We start from the raw sequence: 23,063 nt of genomic DNA on the forward strand, positions 1-23,063 counted from the left end.
AAATCTAAGCATTCCCGGATCATTAATCAAGCAAGTAAAATAACTGGCCAAACCCAAACTCCAGTATCAGTACTTCACACCCAAGCAGTTGAAAGAAAAGCCAATCGCATTACAAAAACTCCCACTCTACCCCTGCATAACTCTTTCCAGTTACATCCATCAGGCCGCTGCTATAAAGTCCTCTAGCCAAGAAAAATGCTTACAAATACTCCTTCATACCCACTGCCATAGACCTCTTAAACAAAAAGTAACTTTGCACACATATATCGTAATTTTTATCCTGTGTAAATTATTTTTGTCAGTTTAATTTGTCGTAACAGCCAAATCGGCTATTTTCTTAGGCTTGATCTCTCCTAATGTATACACTCAGTTGCTTGTACAAATGTATATTAGGTACACCTAGACTAATGCAACAGTTAGTATAAATAAATCCTACCTTAATGAGGGTTATAATGTTCAGTTTTAGTTATTGTTTTAGATGTGTTGCTTTACCTGTATGGTTATTCTGAAGGATGCAGTTTGTAGGGTTGTTGAACTGTATTGTGTTATACAGAGAGGTGTTTCTGTTACCTGCATTCATATGGGTAAATGGGTACAGTAAATGGGATGGACAAAATAAAAGAAACGCCTCACAATAATAAACAACTCTGGAGAGTGAACAAACTAAATAGTCAGTGACTACAAAAGCTTGAGCTGAACAAAGTGATTCGTTAACAGCAAAGTGATTCCTGATGTCCATTTTTAGTATGGGTCAAGCTCCAAAAACACTGGATCATACATTTCCCAGCCGGATCCTGTAGGACTCTTTTCACAGACTTTGTAGTACTCCTCATCATAATAAACACTTTCATCACTTCAAGATCACCTAAAATCAAAAGGATTTCCCACACCTACAGAGAAGTAACGAGCAATAATTCACTCTTGACAAAGGCAGACTTCATCTAAATAAAAATCATTTATTTTTCATTATTAATATTATTATCATCATCATCATCATTCTATCTAGAGAGAGTCCACCATGCCACTTTCAGAACTGGAGTAGTGCTAAGACATCTGTCTGTCTGTTTGGGTACAGGATGGGGAAAGGGGGGGGCAGACAGACAGATGGATGAACAGGTTGGGAGGGGAGGTGGTTGGGACTTGTACAGGCTCACGCTCCTGTTCATTCTCCATGCTGATGCAAACAAAGAGGGGATGATATAAAGGAACGACAGAGAGAGGAGGAGCGACTGAATTGTCTTTAAAAGTAGTTTGTCCATTTTTGACCTACATGACCTACTGAGCTGGGAGGAAAAAGACGATTTGGGGTGAGGATGGGGGAGCAGCTTCAAGCTCATTGGTCAGGCTGCTGGACAGGGAACCAGGACAAGCCAATCGCAGACTGATACAGAGGAGGGTGTTATGTATACATGTCTGCATGTGTGTTTGTATAGAGGTGTGCTTGCATCGATGGGTGTATGTGTGTATAGATGTGTGTAATCTGTATGCACATATCTTGTCAGTGTGTAACTGGTCAGAGTTACTTTGATCCATTGTCACTGTACACTTGTCAAAGTTACTGTCACAACCGGGTACAAAGCTGAGGTAACAAACTTCTTCTTCTTCCACGTCTGCAGAGAGAAAGAGAAGACAAGAGACAGCATGAGGAGAGAAAAAAAAGCAGCAAGGCTGCGATCTTCCAAGTGGCACTGGCACCTCAGTGGCAAGTCTGTGCCAGGTGCCAGGACAGTGGCAAGCGAGCAGCCGAACTGAACGGCACCACAGTGGCAATCTGTCGGCAACTCTGCCTTGATTCTCCGTCAACTATAAATATATCAATCCATCTATCTAGTTTTCTTTCCTAAACCTAACCAAACTACGAAATTAACACGTTAATTAAGAGTAAAATTAAATTCTTGTTGAGACTCGAACCCCGCTTTCCAGTGTGTAAGCCGTAAATCCGACCCATTCATCCACCACGACTTGTTATGTGCTATGGGAGAGAATAGCCAAATAGCTGCTCTGTAACCATTTTCACTCGAGTGCAGATACTTCGTATTTTTTTCTTTTCGGTAGCCTATTTCGAGCGGTGTTCTAACCAAGAAAAGCTAAAACGATGGGGATGTAAACAGAAAAAGCCATATCCAGTGTAAAAAAAACATTCTGCACACTTCATCTACATTTAATTATATGATGTCTCCACAAGTATTAACCACAGAATATAAACCAAGTTGTGCTTTTTAGCAAAAAGAAAAAAAAAGGCAGCCCTCCCGTTTACTTGTTGCCACAAAACTGACTTACGGCAGCTGACCTGTCGTAAAATAATCCATGCACACTTAATATAAGTGTGCGTGAGACAAATACCACCTACCACCTGTATATTGTCAAATTATTTCATCATGTACATTATGTTGAACTTTTGTATCTTTAAAAAAAAGTCTTAATCTAAATAATCATCCACATACACAGTGAGCAGCGAGTCATTTTTCAAACCTGTGTTTACCGGTGTTTCATCGCGCTGTAGTATTGCCACTGGAAACCATGTTGTTGTCAGAGTTTGACAGAGACTGCTCCTTTATTACTGGGTCTGCAGGAGGAGAGAGGAACAACACTTCAGAATTCCCTATAACCTTCAGTTAATGCTAATTCGAGCTTGAGAGCATTTAAAAGAGACTATACGGGCGGTAGACAGACCTGTTATTATGAAGGAATGGATAGAATAATGGTAGGGCCAAATGTTACACATTTCCTGCGTGTTTACATTCATGAGGATACTGACGTGAACGCTCAGTATTCAGAACCAACACGTGTGATGTTACGCTGCATTCACCAGTGATAGAATTTGCCACAGCGACTTAGCATTTAGACTTTACACTACAAACTACTATCAAATTTCAGTTCAGCTAGTGCTACAGCCTGCAAGTATGGCAAGGGTCTTCAATCCAAATACTACAAACCCCTCACCAAGTCTCACTGCATCCCCATGTGTGTTGCCTGCATAAGTTGTTTGTGTGTGTGTGTGTGTGTGTGTGTGTGTGTGTGTGTGTGTGTGTGTGTGTGTGTGTGTGTGTGTGTGTGTGTGTGTTGCTTACAGAAGTAGGGGTGCTCCATGGCCTCTGTGGCAGTCAGTCTCTGTTGGTGGTCGTAGCGTAGCAGCTTGTCCAGCAGGTCCAGGGCTTCAGGACTCACCAAGTGCTGGTTCTCCGTCTGCACAAACTGTTCCCAGCGCTTCCTGCTCTGCCTGCAGGCAGACACGCACATACATTAATTACAACAGCTGAGCTGTGAGCAAAAGAAGCAGCAGGGAGCAGAGGCCTTTTCTAGTGACACGGCAGCAACACATAACTTGTAGGCACACTATACAGTTTTTGACCACTATGCACAAAAAGGACCCATGCGTATGCACAGGAGCACGTTGGTGAAGGGGATGGACATTTCTGCAGTCTCGCACTGATCCACTGCTCAACAGTCGGTGGTAAAAAAATATATATATATATAAAAGAATGCACCCAAAAATGAAACATATAGAAGAAGATAAAAAGCTAGCTGATATGAACATGGACATGAACAATGCAGGTTTGATAAGGATTTTGCAAGTGTTATCAGGAGGGAATTGCATTCGAAAGGTGTGTTAGGCTTCAAGGAGGTTTTGATAAGAAACACTGAATGTGTACAAGAAAACTTGACAGTGTACCTTTAAGAGTCTGTGACTGCCCTCTCCTGGTTCAAATCGTACCTCTCCTACTGCCACCAGTTCATTAGCATCAACAAATCCAAATCATGCACTGCCCTAGTCTCACAGGGAGTCCTCCAAGGTTCGGTGCTTGGTCCCCTCCTCTTCATCCTCTACATGCTCCCCCTTGGTCACATAATACCCCACCAATGACTCCATTTCCACGGTTATGCCGATGACTACGGATGCAACGACTATAGATTTTGTTGGTACGATTATAGTCTGAAGAATGTATGAAGAATAATCAGGGTTTCACGATTATTATGAAATAATTAATTTCACTGTAAATGTATGAAGTCACATGAACACTCTAGATGTTAATGTATTATTTATTGCTGCCTTTTGAAACAGAAAATGATTATATGATCTTATTTAAAGAGGTGAATCAGTCACACCGCAAACAAAGGCCAAGTTGGCAACAACAGTGCTGTCATTAAGAAGAAGTTGGCCCTTTTTGGGCTAGAAATGACCGAGCTAGCTGGTGTGTCTGAAAATTGGAGGAGCTGCTAGCCAAGATGCACCTGTCACAGAGAGATTCGCAGCATGTTGCCAAAAACGAAATGCGATGGAGAGATCTTTTTGCAGTCGTATGTCCAATAGGGGATGAAGAGGAGTAAGTAAGTAACGTTTAGTGGTAACGTCACATGTTTGAGCTGTTGAAGAGTTTTGACTCATACGAACGTTATCGCCAGTGCACTCACTGTAAATGCAAATGTCGGCTCCTGACTCGTTAGCTGTTAACTGTAACGTTGCCGTTAACATTAAACAGGATAACGGTAGCTAACTGGTGACATTAATAAGCTAACTAACACTTAACAACGTTAATAAACAAAGTCGCTAGCAAGCTTACCAACTTGGGTTGAATTCCTCGTTGCAGCTGCAGCTGTCCTGAGGTCAGGGGCTGGCTCTGCGTTTTCCTGATGTTTGCTTACTTTATGTAACGTTAAATTGCCGCAGTAAGTTATCCCCCCACCGCACTCCGTTGAACATGACTCTGACAGGCAATACTCGCGGTGACCGGACTCGGCGTCTGATGTGACGTGTGTGAGCATACGCTAATGTTATGTTATTATGTTGTCGAGGAGGTGTATTAGGTTTATAGAACTGCACACACTGCTACACATAACTTGCAGTCAGTTAACACTCGGTGTAGCGGAGCCTTTACGATTAACAGTTACCGTTTTAAAGCTCCGGTAATAGTGAAATCGGTTAACCACTGCATCCCTACCGATGACACCCAGCTATACATCTCCACCAAAATCAATCATTGCTGCCACCTACTCCACCCTCACAAACTGCCTTACAGAAATAAAAGCATAGATGCAAGCCAACTTCCTCAAACTCAACAGCGACAAATCTGAAATCCTCATCATCAGCCCAAAAACCCTCATCAAATCCTGCCAAAAATTCTCCCTCTGCATCGATGGTTCCACTCTTCCAGCATCCACAAAAACTCAGCAACCTCGTGTTATATTTTACCAAACCCTCTCCTTCGAGTACCACATCAACCACAATACAAAAATCTGCCTTCGTCCCTCCCTTTCCTTCTCATCCGTGCATTGATAACCTCAAGACTGGACTACTGCTACAGCATTCTGTGCGGCAAACCCACCAAATTCCTCAAAAGACCAGCACCAAAGACCACATCCCTCCAGTCCTCCTAAACCTCCACTGGCCCATCCAACACAGAATCCAGTTGAAAATCCTCATTATCAACTGCAAACTGGAGTCTGTTGCGGGCCCCGCCCTCTGGAACTCTCTCCCCCAACACCTCAGACTTTCCACATCACTTAGTAACTTCCAAACCGCACTCAAAACCCATCTCTTTAAAGCTGCTTTTAACCTGTAAACTTAGTTGTTTCCATTTGTTTCTTTCGGTTTTGCTGCACCTTTTTTAATATTTATCTCTAGTTGTTACTGTGGTTTTTATTCTGATCTTATTGTTTCTTTGTTTTTACCTTGAAAAGTGTCTTTGAGTACCATCTAAAGCGCTATATACAATAAATGTAGTATTATTATTATTATCATCATCATCATCATCATCATCATTGTTGTATGGCTCAAGCTGGTGACAAAGACGTTTCCCTCGGCACATTACATAAGAGCTGCAGTGGAAAAAGGTGAACTTGTTTTTGTAACTACCACTGTGATGCAGTTTAAACACTTTTCTTTGTGTGCTGGAAAGTGAAAATCAATGGTTCTATTCAGGACTGCCTGGATCACAAAGAGGGCCTCAACAGAAGTTACAATGAGGCTTCCTTTTCCAGATGTGGAAAGGGTATTTAATGTATTTAATTGACTGACAACAATCTCTGAAATTGGTCCAGTATTAAGCAAGATCGCTGCAGTTGGCAGAAGCAAAACAAGCAATGTAAGTTATTGGGCAATTGCCCACCTCAATTTATATCCACAAAAGTGCTTGTTTTGCCACGAATATGCTCAGATTGTTGTTCCAAGTGTAGGACAACATTATGGAAAGGATCCCTACAGAGATTGACCTTTTTTTTTCTTTTTTTTTTAAAGAGTAAGATCCTTTTTTTTAACATTAAAACATCCCCCAAATTGCTATTGCCAAACCCACCATGCCCCATTTAAATAAACAGTAATTGTATCATCGTAAAACACACCTTATTCAAAGTCGACAGAAACAAACAAGAACAATCAAAAGCAGTCTTGGTTCGTCTTTCCACTGTTCCAACAATCACCACTCTGGTTTGGTTGAAATAAACGCATAACTTACCGATTTAGATGTGGAAATATGCTGCCTCTGTACATGCTAAAAGTATTGTTTATTTAAACAGAGTCTGGTGGATTTAGCGATAGTGCTCTTGTAGCCGTTTCTGGTTAAACAAAAGGGATCTTACTCTTTAACAAAGATCGAACACCGGTGGAATCGTACATTGTACACATTAGTCACTTAAGACACTAATGCATGGGAAAATAGAGTCCTGGTTGGAAAATAAAAAAATAAAAAATTAATTACCCTTTAAGGATAATTTTCAAATGCCATTTTATTAGTCTTTGTTTTATCAACAGGGGTGTTAAACGATTTCCTAACAACTATTTTAGGGTAGGGCTGGGCGATATGGAGAAAATCAAATCTGACAATATTTTTGACCAAATACCTCCACATCAATAGTGTAGTGTTGACTATTGGTGCTTTCACAAAATATTTACACAATGAGATTATTGATAAATATTCATCAGTAATGTAGATATAATGACTAAGTGGCTAAAGGCAAATAATAGAACAGTTACAACAGTCTGGTAAGTTCAGAAAATGACTGAGAGCCTTGGGCCAGGTGGGAGCGAATCAAGTCTGAGATCTGTCTGACACAATACGCCTCTGTCAATGTGAAGTCGGCAAAATAAAGACCTGTGTAAAACGTTCCTTCCCGAGTGTGTGGTGTCCTGTCTAAACCGAGGTCCGCAGCAGCAGAGCTGCTACAGCCATATTACGATATCAAAAATCTAAGACGATATCTAGTCTCACATCACGATATCGATATAATATCGATATATTGCCCAGCTCTATTTTAGGGGTTGAGTGCGAGGGCAGGGCATATGCAGCACTGAAAATATAAAAAAAATATTAAAATCAGCGACATGCTCGTCAAGGATTTTAGCAGTGCAGATGCTCTTCTAAGATTCGCACCAAGTTACAGGGTTACAGTCAGGGTAACCCCAATACCTTGTCTGTGTGTATGTTCATGAGATTTTCTGTTGTTATACATGTATGCTTTGTTTCCTTACTTGGGTGTTTATGTCATTTGTGGTAATGTCTTATGTATGTCTTTTGATGTTATTCATCTTATGTATGTCTGTATGTAAGTCTATGTCCTCTTTTTGTTTTTTATACGAGCTACCCAGGGATGCAAAAAGAATTTCAGCCCTGGCTGACAATAAAGTTGTATTCGTATCATATCGTAAGTTACTTTGCTGCCCCTCGGGATATTTTTAGCCTGTATTCTGATTTGACTTCTACGCTAGGTTCGGCTCCAGAGCAGCTGCTGTATTTCACCATAAGTGGAGTGTGATGGGAATCCCAGAGGCAAAGTGAGAGTGGACTTACTGTCCCAGCAGGTCTTTGAAGCGCGGGTCCAGTTCAATGTGGTATTTACGCAAATAGCCGAACAGCTCGTCTGTCCCCAGGACCTTGGCAATTCGCACCAACTAAAAAAAAGAAAACAACACACTGGGGTTCAAACTCTGTGGACCACTTTGAAATATAAAGAAATGTTTGTCACATTATGGCTGATGCATATACAGTCATGTGAAAAAGTTAGGACACCCATGCTAAAAATCTTCTTTTGCAAATTGATCTTAATGCCTGAATTAAAAAAATGAGGAAAAATCCAATCTTTAAGGACACTAATTTTCTTTGTGAATGAATAATGTATCGTAAATAAATAAATGTTCTTCCTTAAAATACAGGGGGCATTAGTAAGTACACCCCTATGTTAAATTCCCATAGAGGCAGTCAGATTTTTATTTTTAAAGGCCAGTTATTTCATGGATCCAGGATACTATGCATCCTGATAAAGTTCCCTTGGCCTTTGGAATTAAAATAGCCCCACATCATCACATACCTTTCACCATACCTAGAGATTGGCATGGGGTACTTTCCATAAAATCATCTCTCAATGCAAATCAAACCAGCTATTAGGCTAACTGAAATAAAACCATGCCAATTTCTAGGTATGGTGAAAGGTTGGATTTTAAGGAATTAAGATCAATTTCCAAAAGATGATTTTTTTTTATTCCTCTTTTTAGTCAACTTTAGCATGGGTGTCCTAATTTTTTCACATGACTGTATTCACCAACCATTCGCAAATTGTTAGCTTGTATGTTAAATATATGATGTTGTTGTTGTTGTTAGTTTGACTTGTTTCCCTTCCTTCTTCTCTCTCTCTCTCTCTCTCTCTCATCAACCTGCATTTGTTTTCCCGCTTTCCATTTTTCACACCTTCCACTCTCTTGTGAGAAACTCTCGAAGCACGAGTTCTGTTTGTGCTGAATGACAGTGCCCTCTTCCTGTTAACTACAGTTGACACTTGAGAGTGAGGCACCACAGACAACATCCGATAAAGGGCCCAGGACACAAATACATGTTCTCCATTACATGTTCGGGACATTCTGTCTAACAGAGACACAGGAAGCTCCGTGTGTGCTGAGAAGCAAGCCAGCAGACGTTTTGATCCCTTTTCAGTATGCGTTTTATAAAATTAGTAATCAATGGCTGTGACTCATCTGCCTCCCCTTGACATGAACATGCTGCTGTTTTCAATGGTGTGCAGGAGCTGCACGTGTGTGTCGGGACTCACCTGGTCATAGTTGTCTTGTCCATGGAAGAAGGGCTCTTTCTGAAATATCATACTGGCCAGCATACAGCCCAAGCTCCACATGTCAAGACTGTAATCATACATCTGAAACACAAAATCATCAAACAGCACTGCCGATGATGAGACACAGACATCAGAATTATCCATGTGTGCTGACAACATTTTCTCAAAGGTGTGCGACAGTCAACGTTGTACAAAATGTACATGTTGTGCGTCGGTTATATCTAAAAAGGGTGTTTAAATGTGAGCTGGTTCAATCTGTGTGTGTGTGTGTTTGTTTGTTTGTTACCTGGTAGTCCACCAGGAGTTCGGGGCCTTTGAAGTACCGTGAGGCCACTCTGACGTTGTACTCCTGGGATGGGTGGTAGAACTCTGCCAAACCCCAGTCTATAAGGCGTAGCTATGGAAACACACAATTTATCCTCATTGAACTTCACAGTGACCACTGAACAGGTGTAACCTATTATAACCTGTGTGTGCGTGAGATAAGTATTCTGTGGAATTAATTCACATCTGTTTTAACCTGCTGTCCCCTGTTGGCCAAGGTTGGAAGTGTAAAATGCTTTCTTGGCCAATGTAACCATCTTTGGTGTTGTTCAGAATAAGAAAAAAAAAAGCCACAGCTGATTGTACAGCTACTGCAATAGCCATTTAGCTACAGCCATAGCAAGAGGCCCACCCACTGGCGCTTGTAGTAACAGCCGGTGGTTATGGCTACAGTCCTTGCTTGGCTTTCCTCTTCTTTCTCGATTGACATAAACTTTCTATAGGTGGCGCTCTTTACTTTGTCTGTTCTGCCATCACTGCTAATGCTTATTTGTGGCCGGATGGCATTTCTTTGTCAGATGATCAGAATAGAGAAAATTAGTTCTTTCATGAATTGGGTACGGATTGAATTGTGTTGTAGCTGTTAATCGAAAGAGAGCAACAGAACAAACATTTATTTAGATGGAAATTACATCTGCGGTTATTTTAAGGATCGCACTCTGACTGCACTCAAACACATTACAGGGACACCAAGTGTAAGCCAATACTACTGCATTACCAATCAACAATAAACTTATTTTTAAATGGGGGAAGAGTATAAAAGAGAGAGGAATGCAAGGATGAAGAGCCAGAGAGAAAATTAACAGTGAGAGAGAGGCTGAAATAGCAGGCTGAGATAATGTTCACAGTGTGTGGGTGTGTGAAGAAAATCAGAAACAGACTATATAGGGCACCACCTACCTTTCTCAACTGGTGGTCGATCATCACATTGTGGGGTTTGACGTCACGGTGCATGATTCCCATACTGTGACAGTAGTCCAGAGCCTGGCAGACATTCACGCAAGACATAAATATCTGTACACAGTCTTTTGAATTCCCATGAACCTTACGAAAAATTGAGACTAAGTGGGAAAATGTCTTATTCATCAAATTCAACAAAAAAAAAAAGTCTCACCTTCAGTAGTTCATACATATAGAAACGGATATCATAATCTGTCAACTTCTGGTACAACTCCTGCAGGGAAAAACAAAGTTAGATCAGGATTTGAGCCTTGAATTTGAAATTGAGTTCAAGGAAAAAGCTGCCGATGCCCGCTACTGATTAAGACACAGTCAGTGATGGCAGAAAACACTCAATGTGACGCCAAAGACCAAACAGCACACCCCCAGAAGCATGCAGAAGAGAGGTGATCATTGTACCTTGAAGTCTGTGTTATTGATGCATTCAAAGACAAGCGCTGGAGTTCTGGACTGTACAGCCACCACAGAGAGACAGAGAGGGACGGGGAGTGGCAGTGAGATAAAATCAGTCAAAAAACAATAATAAAAACACAGCAGCATGTAGCTCGTTGCTGATTCAGTCCCCTGATTAACCACCAGATTTGACAAAACCCCACGGTGTGTTCTTAACCAATAACTTGCTGGAGGTGAACTGGACCCTAATTTGACATCTAGTAAAATCAGCAGCAGCATGAGATCAAGCAAACTGTCCCAAAAACTGTGACTATAATAATACTTTTCTAACCACCTGTACTTCACGGGAAACCTGTTTCTGTTGTCTTAATTTATAGTTTGTGGGTTGGCAGGCACTCCAGGCAGATAGCCAAATGTAGTTGCACAAGCACTGGAGTAGTGAGTCCCCCCCTCCCCTCCCCTCCCCCCCTTTAAGATGTGATGTGTAGTTATATCCTCAAGTTAACTTTACACATAAAAGAATGATCCCAGTCAGTCCCATGCAGTCAGGTTTACAGATTTTAAATGGAGTACTTGTTAACTTCTCCCAGTATTTACGCCATTAGCGAGCCTACCACTGGGTCTTTGACTGTGTCCACTAGTCGGATGATGTTGGTCCCCCCTCGCAGGTTCTCCAGGATCTTGATCTCTCGCTTGATCTTCTTCTTCTTGACTGGCTAACTCCAGAAGAAAAACAAGCAAGGCAAACAAAGACAGTGATTTAAAAAGAGAGGTCTTAGGGTACTAGACAGAAGAAGAAGAAAAATCATATCAAGAGATGTATAAGCAGAAGTTTGTCCATGTGCTATTTCTGACTTCTGATCTTGAACCTGCCGATTCTGCGTGTCGTGTCGCTGCTGCATTCCACTCTGTCAATCTTTTTGTACAAAGACATTTAGTGCGGGCGGCAGGCTGATGTTTACATTTAAATGACTGACAGATAATTTGACACTGGCAACCCTGGCATTGCCAAACTTATTTGCAAATGCGTATTAGTCTGGAAACTCTCAGTTCATTTTTTTTTATTTTCAAAGGCGCAGACCAAAATGCCTCTGGATGCAACTGGATAGACCTACAACCAATCAAGAGCGACAAAACGTGTGATGTAGCACTGAGTGACACGTAGAAGTTGGGGCGGTAGTAGTCTAACAGATTGCTCTGTTGCCGGCGAAAAAATCCGCTGGCTTTCACTCATTTAAGCCGGATATCCGTTGCCATGGGCTTCCTTTGTGTTGCCATTTTAAACTCTGATGGATTTATGAGGACTATGGTTAACTGCTCATCAGATCTCTGCAGGGTAAATCCAGACAGCTAGCTAGACTGAGTTTTCTGTTGCACGAATAAAACAACTTTTAAACGCACACGTTCCACCAAAACAAGTTCCTTCCGAGCCTATTTTCTCCGGTGCTTAGGACTGCCCAAGACAATTGTGATTGGTTTAAAGAAATGCCATTAAACCAGAGCATGTTTTCCTCCCGTCCCAGAATGCCATGTGGAGTAGCCAGACTCTCCTCCAGCGCGCTCTGGAGGAGGGTCTGGCAAAGCAACCTTCTCAAATTACAGCTGGGCAGTACACTCAAAAACAATTTCTGAAAACGCACAACAACAGCTCCAAACATTACCCGTCTTACTTTTATTAAAGCGATATGATCTCTGGTGAAACGGCTCAACAGATGCTGATGCAGCAGGAAGTCCGAGGTTAAGACATTTTAACCACTGCTTCAGACTGAGGCAAAACAATAATGGACTAATTATTAATTAATTGATTCCTTTGCATAATCCATTATTAAATATATGATTATGATTTAGAACACTGGTGTTCTCTGAGTGGACAGAAATCTTTACTGTGTTCATTATGGAGGACAGAAAAAAATCAATAAATTAATCCTAGATGAATCTATAAATATTTGCCAGGCAAACCGGGCAGAAGCTCAACACTAACTTTTTTCATTTTCCCACAATATATTTGGAGTTTTGGACCAGACATCTGATGACATCACTTGGGGCTCTAGGAAATTGTGATAGAAATGTGGCACTGTGTCCTGACATTCTATAGACCAAACAATTAGTTGATTAATCAAAAATATAATCAAGCACTCCCATTCCCCATATTGCACTGACATTTATGAATTTTACTCAATTTCAAGTGGAGGCCTCTAAACCACACACTCAGCCAGGACATTGGCGTTCAGCATTTAGTTTAAGGAGATGTAGCTGCCCACCTTCAGGATCTTGACCACCACCTTCTCATTGTTGGTGATGTTGATGGCCTCGAACACTTCGCTGTACTTCCCTCTGCCCAGTTTACGTACCAGTTGGTAGTCCTCCTGGTTGCTATAGGGGCAGACAGAGAAACAGTGCAGAGTTTGTGTGAGAAAGAGAAAAAAAATTTTTAGCATCAGCATGCAATGAAGTCAGTGTAAGAACTGTTGCTAAGTGTTCTTGTCACTGCGATGAAGGTCAGCCTTGGGGAATTAAGTGATTTCTGGTTATGATCTTTAGACAGATGTTATTCAAGTCAACAGACAGACATGGGGACAGGGATGGGGGTAAGGGTGAGGGAAGTGGCAAGACAGTGCAAAGCAGCAGGGTAGTGGGCTGGGAGACTGTACTATTATAGCGTCATCATACCCTCATGGCTAGATGTATAATAATAGACACCCATCTGCCACACGTTCCCTCTTCTTCTTCAACACATGCAAACAGAGACCTCTGTGGTCAGACATGACATGCATGCAATTAGAGCAACCTGAACAGAAATGTCCTCACTTCCAGTTGGGTACGTGGGCCTCGTAGTCCCAGTACTCCCGGCTCTTCAGCGTATTGACGTCTGCGTACACACGGGACTTGCTACCGGCCACCGGACCCGGCATGGCGAGACCCGTGGCTCGGGCGCTGTGGGGCGTTTGTCACGGATATCTGCGGGGGTCGGGGGATCACGGACAAACTGGAGGGGGTATCAGGGGTAGACCGGTAACTGAATTTGCTGACTGTGTGAGTGTGAAGTGGAATAGGTCAGCCAGCAACTTCCCTCTGCAGCCGGACTGAGAAAAAAAGGGAGGGAGAGAACCGTAGTTGTCCGCTGCGGTTCGATGCAATTAAGTGCCCGCCGAGCAGCGCTCCTTGGTCGGATTGTCAGAAGCAGCAGAGCCGATGTCGGTGGGGCTCGGAAAGGGGGCTGATCAGAGTCGGAGTGATTGTGCAGCTGAGGTTAGCTACGCAAAGAGGCGGGGGGCGTAGGGATGTTGAGGTAGAGAGGAAACGGACCCCTAAAAGGCCACAGTGGAAGAGGAAAGGGGGTCGGTGATCTGAATATCACGGGTTAAAACTCCGAAGCAACTGTCGTTGCGGGCCCTAAATCCGAAACGTTAGGGGAGGTAACCGGTGGGCTTTCTGCGCTAGCCGACGGACGGTCGGGGAGGGGGGTGGGGGTTGCTCTCGGTGTTCTAGTGTTAGCTATCAATCAACTGTGGATGTGACGGATCGGTACCGGGGGTCGACCGGAGGGAGAGGGGGGGGGATGGAGCAGCAGAGAGATCGATGTTGTTAGCTAACGTTAGCCAGCGATGCTACTTCAGCGCGGAGATGTCGCACCGACTGGGAGCGCTCGGCGCCGTGCACCACCATCGGCGGAGCCCGCGTCATGTGCGACCAGCTGTGCGGGGAAGCAGCACCTCAGGGGCCCGGTACCAGACGCCGACGGAGGGTCCGGGATTCGGAGGTTTCTTCTGCAGCCACAGACCTCCCCGGTCGAGAGCTCAGGGAAGGGAAGCGGATTGCGATTGAAGAGGAGCGAGAGAGCCGCCCGGATGTGAAGCCTGTGGCTGCCCGGGTGAAGATGAGGAATAACGGGATGTTCGATTGAGCAGCCGGGACACAGCGCCCCCTAGTGAAGAGGATGTGATTGATAGAGGAGCAAATATTTGAAGGCCTTTTTTCTGTCATAGATTTTATCCGTATTTAAGAGTTTCCCCAAAACCTCATAATTATACGGATGTCATGAAGAAAAAGTCACAATTTGTGTGGACACCGCAATATTTTTCACTGCACAACGAATTATGAATAATCACCTAAAGATAATATTATATTTGATTAGATTAATATTGGAGCTATCTCCATCATTAAAACCAATTACATAGAGACCAACAGATAGTGGTGCGGTATGAGGTAATCACCTGTAGTAGACTAGATAGTAGTCAAGTAGAATTACTCGAGTACTTAAGAACAATTTTAGGTAGGCTACTTGTACTTTACATGAGTATTTCCATTTTATGGCTTTTCTACTCCACTACATTTCTGAGGGAAATATGTATTTATATTTATTATTTATATAAATACTTTTTACTCTACCACATTTATTTCACAGCCATTGTTAGACTACGGTATTCTTTACAGATTATATATAAAAAGATTTTTACATACAGAATATTAGATTGTCTTGTTATGATGTATTACTTTACATATACTCAACAGTAAAGTAATTAAATTGATCTCCTTGGCTAGACCACATTAAAATGCTGCTTAACATGTTAATGCATCAGTAATAATATTCCAATGATATAAACCAGTGTCATAGAAAGATAATTAAATTAATAACAGGGGCTGGTCATCCTTCATAATGAATACTTTTACTTCTGATAATTACAGTGCATTTTGTAACATTCTGTTTCAGAGACATTGTGTGGTATTTTTTTCAGATAACCTTTAACATACTATATATATAACAATACTATAATATATATAATAATTTAGAACAAAACAAAAAAAAGCTAACAAATGTCAACAAGAACTCTCTTGATTCAGAAGAGTGTATTTCCTGCTTAAATAATCTCATGACTCGTGTAAGTTTATAGATGAAAAAGTTTTATTTGTTAGTGCTGTGTGTAATTGAATGCTACATACATACAGATAATCTTAGCATGAATGTATACATACTGTACGTCGCCACAAAGATTTTTGTCTTTTTTTTTTTTTTTTTTCTCAACATCATTCACATAAACTACAATACAATTTGAAAAAGCTATAGGAGGGAACAGTGCTGTGAGGAAAGGGGACACGCAGTTCCCAGGGACAGAACACAGGAACTATCACAGCGAGCATGCAGAGAGCTAGAGACACCAGGGTCTGACGGGTTCATTTATTGGAACTGAAAAGGAAAGGATGGCGGGGGGACCAACCACCAGTTAAAATGCAGAAGGGTGGATTTATTTCATTTGTGCTTAGACCGGAGATTTTCCTCTCCTTTCCCTGACTGCGTTGGATGTGGAGTTTTTAAACCCAGAATTGATCGAGATGTAACAAGTGCAGTTCTTGTTTTCACTTTGCAATATTCCTCACTGTCAGTTAATGTTGTACCTATATCTGATCAGCACTCTATAACACACACAGGAGTAATGCACTACCAGACAGTCACCCTCAGCAATACAAGCGACTAAACCAGTGCCACTGGGCTGGAATTATTCTTAGGCTTTGAGCGTACACTTGTACTATTAGTACATATTAAGTGTACCGTCTGCACTATATGGTAGTGTGTGAGGCCCTTGTCCTGCACCTGGAGTGACTATTTTTTTTATTATGCACATCATGATGATGTGTCAGCACCAATTAACAAGTCAAAGTCCTCCAGCACTTGGCAAATATGAACCCGCGTGTATCGATTCCTGATGTGTTTGTGTTGTATTATTCAACTTTTACACCACCACCCTACCGAATTCTTTGTGCAGAGATGGTTTCTTCTGGGATTTGGCTTAGAAACAAACCTACATTGTGAAAAGCTCGAGTACAACTCTGGCAGACGTATTTAAAAAAAAAAAAATACTGCCATATTTATCCCAAACCAACCCAAGGCCCTGGTCTCTCCATCGAGGAATATAGATTTTAATATCAAATTAAAAGATTAATAAAAAATAAAAAAAATACAAACACATGTGAAACCATAAAAAAGCATACAGTACTTATTTAAGTCCAAGGTGTTCTCAGTCTTATGCCAGATTCAGAAAATAAAAATATGATGGCTAATGAAACCAACTATCTGAGCTCACATGATGATGATAATGATGGACAGAGACAGAAAGCAGAAGAGAAGGAAGAGGCAGAGAGGCACCGTGGCCTCATTTTAAGGCTAAAACAAAAAGGAAAGAATTGCAAGCCGGAATAAAAAAAATAAAATAAAAAATGTTACTTCCGTCTTCTTTGTTTTCAATACTGCACTCAAACCATGATTCAACAGTGAGAGAGGGAACCGCTCCGCAGATGAAAAGGAACCATGGCGATCACAGCGGACATGTAAACCAACTTGTTCTCTGGGCTTCTTAAGCACAACTAGAATCTCATAGCATTCAAAGACGAGGAAGGCGTCATTCACTCTGGTATAAACCCACTGACAGACACAGCTCAACATGTAACAGGAAAAACTGAGTATTAAAACTTCTTTCAAAACATGGAAAATATTTAACACAAAGTGCAGGTTCATCCTGCAAAAACCAACTCGGGCAGACCAGTAAGATTAGTACATTTAAAAACAAAAAAGGTCTGCTGAAATATTTCTAATACAATTCTCTACAGTCTGAATTTCCCTGTTTGACAGAATAAAACACACACACACACACACACACACACACACACACACACACACACACACACACACACACACACACACACACACACACACACACACACACACACACACACACACACACACACACACACACACACACACACACACACACACACACACCCCTTTGAGATTCCCTGCAACATACCGATACAATCACTACATGGACTACAAAAAGAAAAAAAGAGCATTTGTCCAAACGTTTCACATAGTAAAAAGTAGCAAGAATACAAAAACAGCTCTTACATATTGTTTTTTAAGAAAGACTAGTTCTGACATTTTCAACTTACCTGGCTAAGTACACCCACAGATCCATAGTATGTACAGGCTGAGAGAGGAAGTGTAATGTTCAAACTTGGACATTTTCAGTACAAAGAAGTCGTACTGATGTCTGCAGGAATATGACCATTATATTAGTGAGAAAGATATGCTTCTATTAGTTGTCTATACTGGAGTGCGAGATTGGTATCAATAATCAGTTTTTTTCTTATTATTGATGGTTAACTTCATCTGGTTGGTTAGTCTACACACCTTTGGGATCAGGTGCTGCCTCTTCATACTGGTGTTTTGGTATTTCACTATAGGACAATTAATCCCCAAACTCCCCCCTACATGGTTTCCCTTCACATACGTTGAGGGAGTTTACTGGCTATTTCATGGAAGAAAAAAAAAGAAAAAAAAGTGATGTGGACACAGGGAGTCAGGTCAGGACAATTCAAAGTTTCTGAATTACTGTGGGGAGATGAAAACCAAAAGTGGCTGAGGGGTTAGTCAAACTTCCCAGTCTTCCAATACTAAACAGCGACAGGCTACGACAGGAAGAGGAGGAAGCAAAGATGAGAGGAAGAATGAGGGGAGGGGAGTAATTTAAGAGCGGGGAAAAGAGGTCATCGGAGAAAGAGAGGTGGGAGGATAAAAACAAGGAAATGATCCCCCTCTAGTGGACACTCTAGCAGTCAAGACTTTCAAGTCTTTAGCCCCGTCAGTTTAGGTGGATGCTGAACTCTATTGATTTATTCAGTAAACCTTAAAACATACTTGATGCCAAACTACTTAAAAACACACACAAAAAACTATGTCTGTCTTATATAACAATTAAGGGACATTTACATTTTTCTTTCCTTTTCTGAGGGGAGAAATTTAGGAGGGATATATATGCTGGATCAACTTGCATTATGGAACCTATTTCTGTCTCCAACAGTCTGATTAAGGCTGCATTAACTACAAATCAGGAGTTGCCACAAAAACGCCAGTCCTCCAATTCATTTGAATGTGGGAAGTGCATTTAGGCTACGGCGGTGGGGACCGCAGGGTATGCTGAAAAGTTGAGATACATTAAATTCTTGGAGAAACGCAACCCGACGTCACGCTGTGGTGACATATCACTTAACTGTCAATCATACAAAAAAACAATGTAGTGTAACATCATGATTCACGGGTAATCCCTAAATTTTTCCTTGTGCACCAGTTTAAATCCCACCATAATGTTAAGCCCTGCCTTGCATCCTGGGTAGTTATTGAAAGTAAATGTTTTTTATCTATTAAATCTGTCAATGTGGACAGACAGTCACTCGTAGTACCCGGCATACTAGCAGCATGGCTAAATGCTAGCACCATGGGAACACAATGGAGAAACAAATGGGCCACTCCCACACCACTGCACAATGCCTGATTTGATGTGAATGCAGCCTAAGTATGACTTACGGCAGTTTAAGTGGTTGTGGCCTCTTCACTGCTATCAACTATCTAATTGTGGGGCTGAGAAAAAAGGGTAGAGGTCAGGTATAAGAAGAAAAAGAGGTGGAACAAAGAGGAAAGTGCAGGGAGTGAGAAACGCTCAGGATCTTATGAAATAAAAGCGCTAAAGTACTAAAGGGCTTCGGGCAGGTTAGTAAAGCAACAAAAACTTGATGTATCACTGGTAGTAATGAATGCAATAATAATAGCCTGGACTGTCTTGCAAATGTGGAGATAGGCTGAATAAATAGCCTACAAGGGATGGATGAGGAGACAGGAGTTTAGGGGACTGTCTGTTCAAGGGAAAATGGATTTATATGCACTGGGGCACTGGGTAACCCCCTCCATCAGCTGTGTGCTGCACAGTGTGATCCTGCAAAGAGCCCAAGTCACTGAAACGCTCGCCACACCAAACACACTTGAACTGGCCCTCTCTGGAGTGTGTGCTCGCGTGTTTGGTCAGGTGCTCGCGCTGTTTGAAGCCCTTGTTGCAGTGGCCGCATTTGTACGGCTTCTCCCCTGTGTGCACGCGCCGGTGTCGGTTCAGGTCTGATGAGTATTTGAAACGTTTCTCACAGTCAGGGCACTTCAGCGGCTTTTCCCGCGAAGGGTCGCAGCGGTGCTGGACAAATTCCGAAGAAGACAGGAAGCGGCGGTCACACAGCGAGCACTTAAGGGGCTTCTCTTGGCAGTGAGAATTTTGATGACGCTGTAACGTCGACCCCTTCTTGTAGCCCTTGCCGCAGACGTCACACTTGTACGGCTTGTCGGGCGAGGTGTTGGACGACTCGCCACACTTGTGCCTGAGCAGCTCTCCCGACTGGCTAAACTCCTTCTGGCACGAGGCGCACTTGAACAGGTTGTCCATGCCGTGGACGTGCTGGTGGTACAGGAGGTGAGAGGGCTGCATGAAGCCCTTGTCACACAGATTGCATTTGAACGGCCGGTCAGTAGGGTCTTTGTGTGTGCGTCGGTGGCGCACCAGTGCGTACTGCTGTTTGAAGCTCATCTGACACTCATCACAGTGGTAGGGGCGCTCCTCCGAGTGCGTGCGCTCGTGTTGCCGAAGGTCGGACGGCCGCTTGAAACCCTTACCACACGTGGCACAGCGGAACGGGCGGGAACCCTGCGGGTGGCAGGGGTGGTGAAGGAGCTCCGACGACTCTTTGAAATGCAGCTCACATAAGTTGCATTTGAACAAGTGCTCCCCAGAGTGCACATACATGTGGCGCACGAGGTGGGAGCGGTGCTTGAAACTCTTTTCACAAACGGCACACTTGAACGGGCGTTCGCTGCTGTGTGTTCGCTGGTGGTGCTGCAGGTGCGACGACTGGCTGAAGGCCTTGTCACATGTGTCACATTTGAAGGGCTTCTCTCCCGTGTGCACCCTCTCATGCCGTGTGAGTTCTGACAGGTGTTTGAAGCCCTTCTGGCAAACGGAGCATTTGTACGGCCGGTCTCGGGCTGAGGGAAAGGGTAGAATGGATGAGCTGCTGCTTGCTGACGCCCCGTCACTGTTGGGCTGCTGGGGATTATTTGAGTTGGGTGTGACGTTGCCAGAAGATCCGGGTCGGTAGGTCTTTTCACATATTGAACACTTCTGTGGGTTGGTGCTGTTGTGGGATGTGTGGTGCTGGGCTAAAGAGGTGAGTAGGGAGAAGCCCATCTTACACACCCCACACACAAACGGCTTCTGCTCCACCTGAACACACTGGTGTTCTAGCAGGTCTGTCGCCTGGTGGAAAATCTTCATGCACTGAGTGCACTGGAATGACCTGTCCTGATTCACCATGCACTGGTGCTCATGTGGGTTGGCCAAGTGGGAGATATCATGTCCACAGGCCCCACACTTGTGTCCTCCTTCGGTCCCTACCTGTAGTGAGGTCTGCTGGGCCTGGGCGGGGTGCTGCTGCTGACTGTGCTGCCCGCCTCCATGCTGCTGACTCCCGCTGTGTTGTTGGCTGTGTTGGCTGTGCTGTCCGTGCTGGGTCTGTGGCTGCTGCTGTAAAGACGTAGCATCTGGCTGCAGGACAATGCCATACACTGCACAGCCCAACGCATTCTCAGCTCCTGGAGGGATGGTGTGGACGACTGGAGGTGGAGCAACTGCGTGCTGCTGCCAGGCCTCTGTCATGCGGGCTCGGGTGTAGGGATTCAGTTTGGCAGCTGGTGTGGCCCAACTGCAGTAAGAAAGGGAGATTGGAACATATTTAAATAAAACGGGCTGAAGGCTTTAGAGTGTGTTAAGAAAACAGGAGAAAAACACTCACTCCATTTCAGCAAGTGGAACTGAAGAGCTGGCAAGGGTGCTTGGTGAAGGGGCTGTGATGGAGGATTTAGCTAGTGCAGAGGAGAACAGCTGTGTGGAGATCAGACCTGTGGGGAAAGATGGAAGAAAATCCCCTGCTTTCACTTCATTTGTGGCCTTCAAGTGGTATCTGTATGGAAAACAGAATCAATGCACGTTAAATTATCAATGTGCAGAAAGGGGTTACTCAATAACAACAGTGTAGCATTATGTTGATTCTCCAACATCCACTGATCCATTAGACGGTACACAAAGCTAAAACTAAAAAATGCTGTCTGCAAAATGCTTTTAAAAAGTATAGAAAGATTGCCAATTTACAGTTGCAATTTTGCTACATCAGCTTTAAGCCAGTTATAATGGGTCGGTATAAACTCAGCTGAAACTGAGACATAACAACTTGTGAGTTAGTATTACTGTGAGGTGTTGCAGTATTAGATTTACAAAAGATGGGTGCCAGACTATGCTGGCAACCTCTCTAGCAACATATCACAGCAGATTATTCCTGTCTGCTCGTTAAGCTACTCTGACAGAAGAGCTGATCATAGCGTGTTTGTCAGTCAAAAGGCATAGAATCGTGTAAAACATCCTCCTTACAATGATATGTACCTGCATGTTGACATTGCCAAAAGGATCCCAATGCAATAAAATGTGATTACAGCAACTTCAGAATGTGCACCGTTAACGCAAAATCACATCGAAGGTGATCAATCATTAACATACACACTTGGACACAACACATTAACACTAAGCCGTATATTTAAATCTGTATTATACTGGTAATGTAGTTCCACCCGTGTCCATGCAGCAATCAAAATGCTCAACGATTCGCGGTTAAAAAAAAAGAGTGGAAGACAGCGTCTGCGCATCATAACGTTTTTCGTTTCCAGGCAAAGATCACTGTAATCAGGATAGCTTAGCTAGCTAGCATAGCCACATGCTAACGCAGCCACAGAGGCGCAGAAAAGAGCTAGCTAACGTTAGCGGACTAGCCACAGGAAATAATAGCCTAGCTAGTAGTAACTGCTGCAGCGACGCCTTTGTTAGTGAGTGGTGAATTTAAACAGTGATGAGAAATTCTGCATTTACATACCTGGAGCGTCCAGTCAAATACTACTGTAGGTTAGCTGACGTTACTCCCCCAAATAACAGGTCACTTCTTCACATCCGCAAACGGTGCTCGGATGCTCTCTTGTTCGAGCGCTGTGGCTCCAGGGGCCGAAAAAAAAGAGATTTACTGGTCATTAAAATGGGCAAAAGATTATTTCGCAATTTCCCAAATAAGCGGTATCGTTTTACGTAAACATTTCTTTGGCTGCTGTGCTCCTAGGGCATTCTCTCGGCAAACGAAAACGTATACATTTTGTTATAAATTGCTAGCTAGCTATCGCCTAGCTTCTGAGCCCCTGCCCGCGCACGGGAACATGAATAAACCAAGAGCTAATTGGCATGCTCACAAAAAACAAAAACAACACACACACACACACACAAAAAAAAACACAACACACACACACACACACACACACACACACACACACACACACACACACACACACACACACACACACACACACACGGAACCTGGTGTATTGGCTTTAATGTAACACTGCAAACGTTTTTTTCATTCACCACATT

General features: G+C 43.0%; 2 protein-coding genes across 3 annotated transcripts; both read right to left on the reverse strand.

Moving 5' to 3' along the window:
* Positions 1–936: 936 nt before the first annotated feature.
* csnk2a2b (casein kinase 2, alpha prime polypeptide b) lies at positions 937–14,592 on the reverse strand. 2 transcript variants are annotated; one of them, XM_039809336.1, is made up of 12 exons: positions 13,543–14,592; positions 12,996–13,107; positions 11,349–11,450; positions 10,741–10,791; positions 10,496–10,555; positions 10,282–10,365; positions 9,344–9,454; positions 9,037–9,138; positions 7,785–7,885; positions 3,072–3,220; positions 2,483–2,566; positions 937–1,610 (listed from the first exon to the last, which is right to left on the reverse strand). In XM_039809336.1, the coding sequence occupies exons 1-11, from the start codon at positions 13,644–13,646 to the stop codon at positions 2,490–2,492; spliced, it is 1,053 nt and encodes a 350-aa protein (XP_039665270.1). In that variant the 5' UTR covers positions 13,647–14,592; the 3' UTR covers positions 937–1,610; positions 2,483–2,489. The 2 variants fall into 2 exon arrangements, with proteins under 2 accessions (XP_039665270.1, XP_039665271.1); XM_039809337.1 differs by having other exon boundaries at positions 2,473–2,566.
* A 2,036-nt stretch (positions 14,593–16,628) lies between these two features.
* Positions 16,629–22,864, reverse strand: znf319b (zinc finger protein 319b). Its single transcript, XM_039809254.1, has 3 exons — positions 22,522–22,864; positions 21,394–21,561; positions 16,629–21,303 (listed from the first exon to the last, which is right to left on the reverse strand). The coding sequence occupies exons 2-3, from the start codon at positions 21,396–21,398 to the stop codon at positions 19,437–19,439; spliced, it is 1,872 nt and encodes a 623-aa protein (XP_039665188.1). The 5' UTR covers positions 21,399–21,561; positions 22,522–22,864; the 3' UTR covers positions 16,629–19,436.
* Between the last annotated feature and the right edge of the window lie 199 nt (positions 22,865–23,063).

This window comes from Perca fluviatilis, chromosome 8 (genome assembly GCF_010015445.1).
Source record: "Perca fluviatilis chromosome 8, GENO_Pfluv_1.0, whole genome shotgun sequence".
NCBI classification, from domain to species: domain Eukaryota; kingdom Metazoa; phylum Chordata; class Actinopteri; order Perciformes; family Percidae; genus Perca; species Perca fluviatilis.

Bases quoted from the DNA above. Each gene is read 5' to 3' on its own strand.
- csnk2a2b (XM_039809336.1), bottom strand. From the start codon at position 13,646: ATGCCGGGTCCGGTGGCCGGTAGCAAGTCCCGTGTGTACGCAGACGTC. The intron at 9,139-9,343 runs GTAACAAACAAA...TTTGTGTTTCAG, and splicing joins AACTCCTGGTGGACTACCAG to ATGTATGATTACAGTCTTGA. The intron at 7,886-9,036 runs GTGAGTCCCGAC...TCTTTTTTTTAG, and splicing joins GACAAGACAACTATGACCAG to TTGGTGCGAATTGCCAAGGT.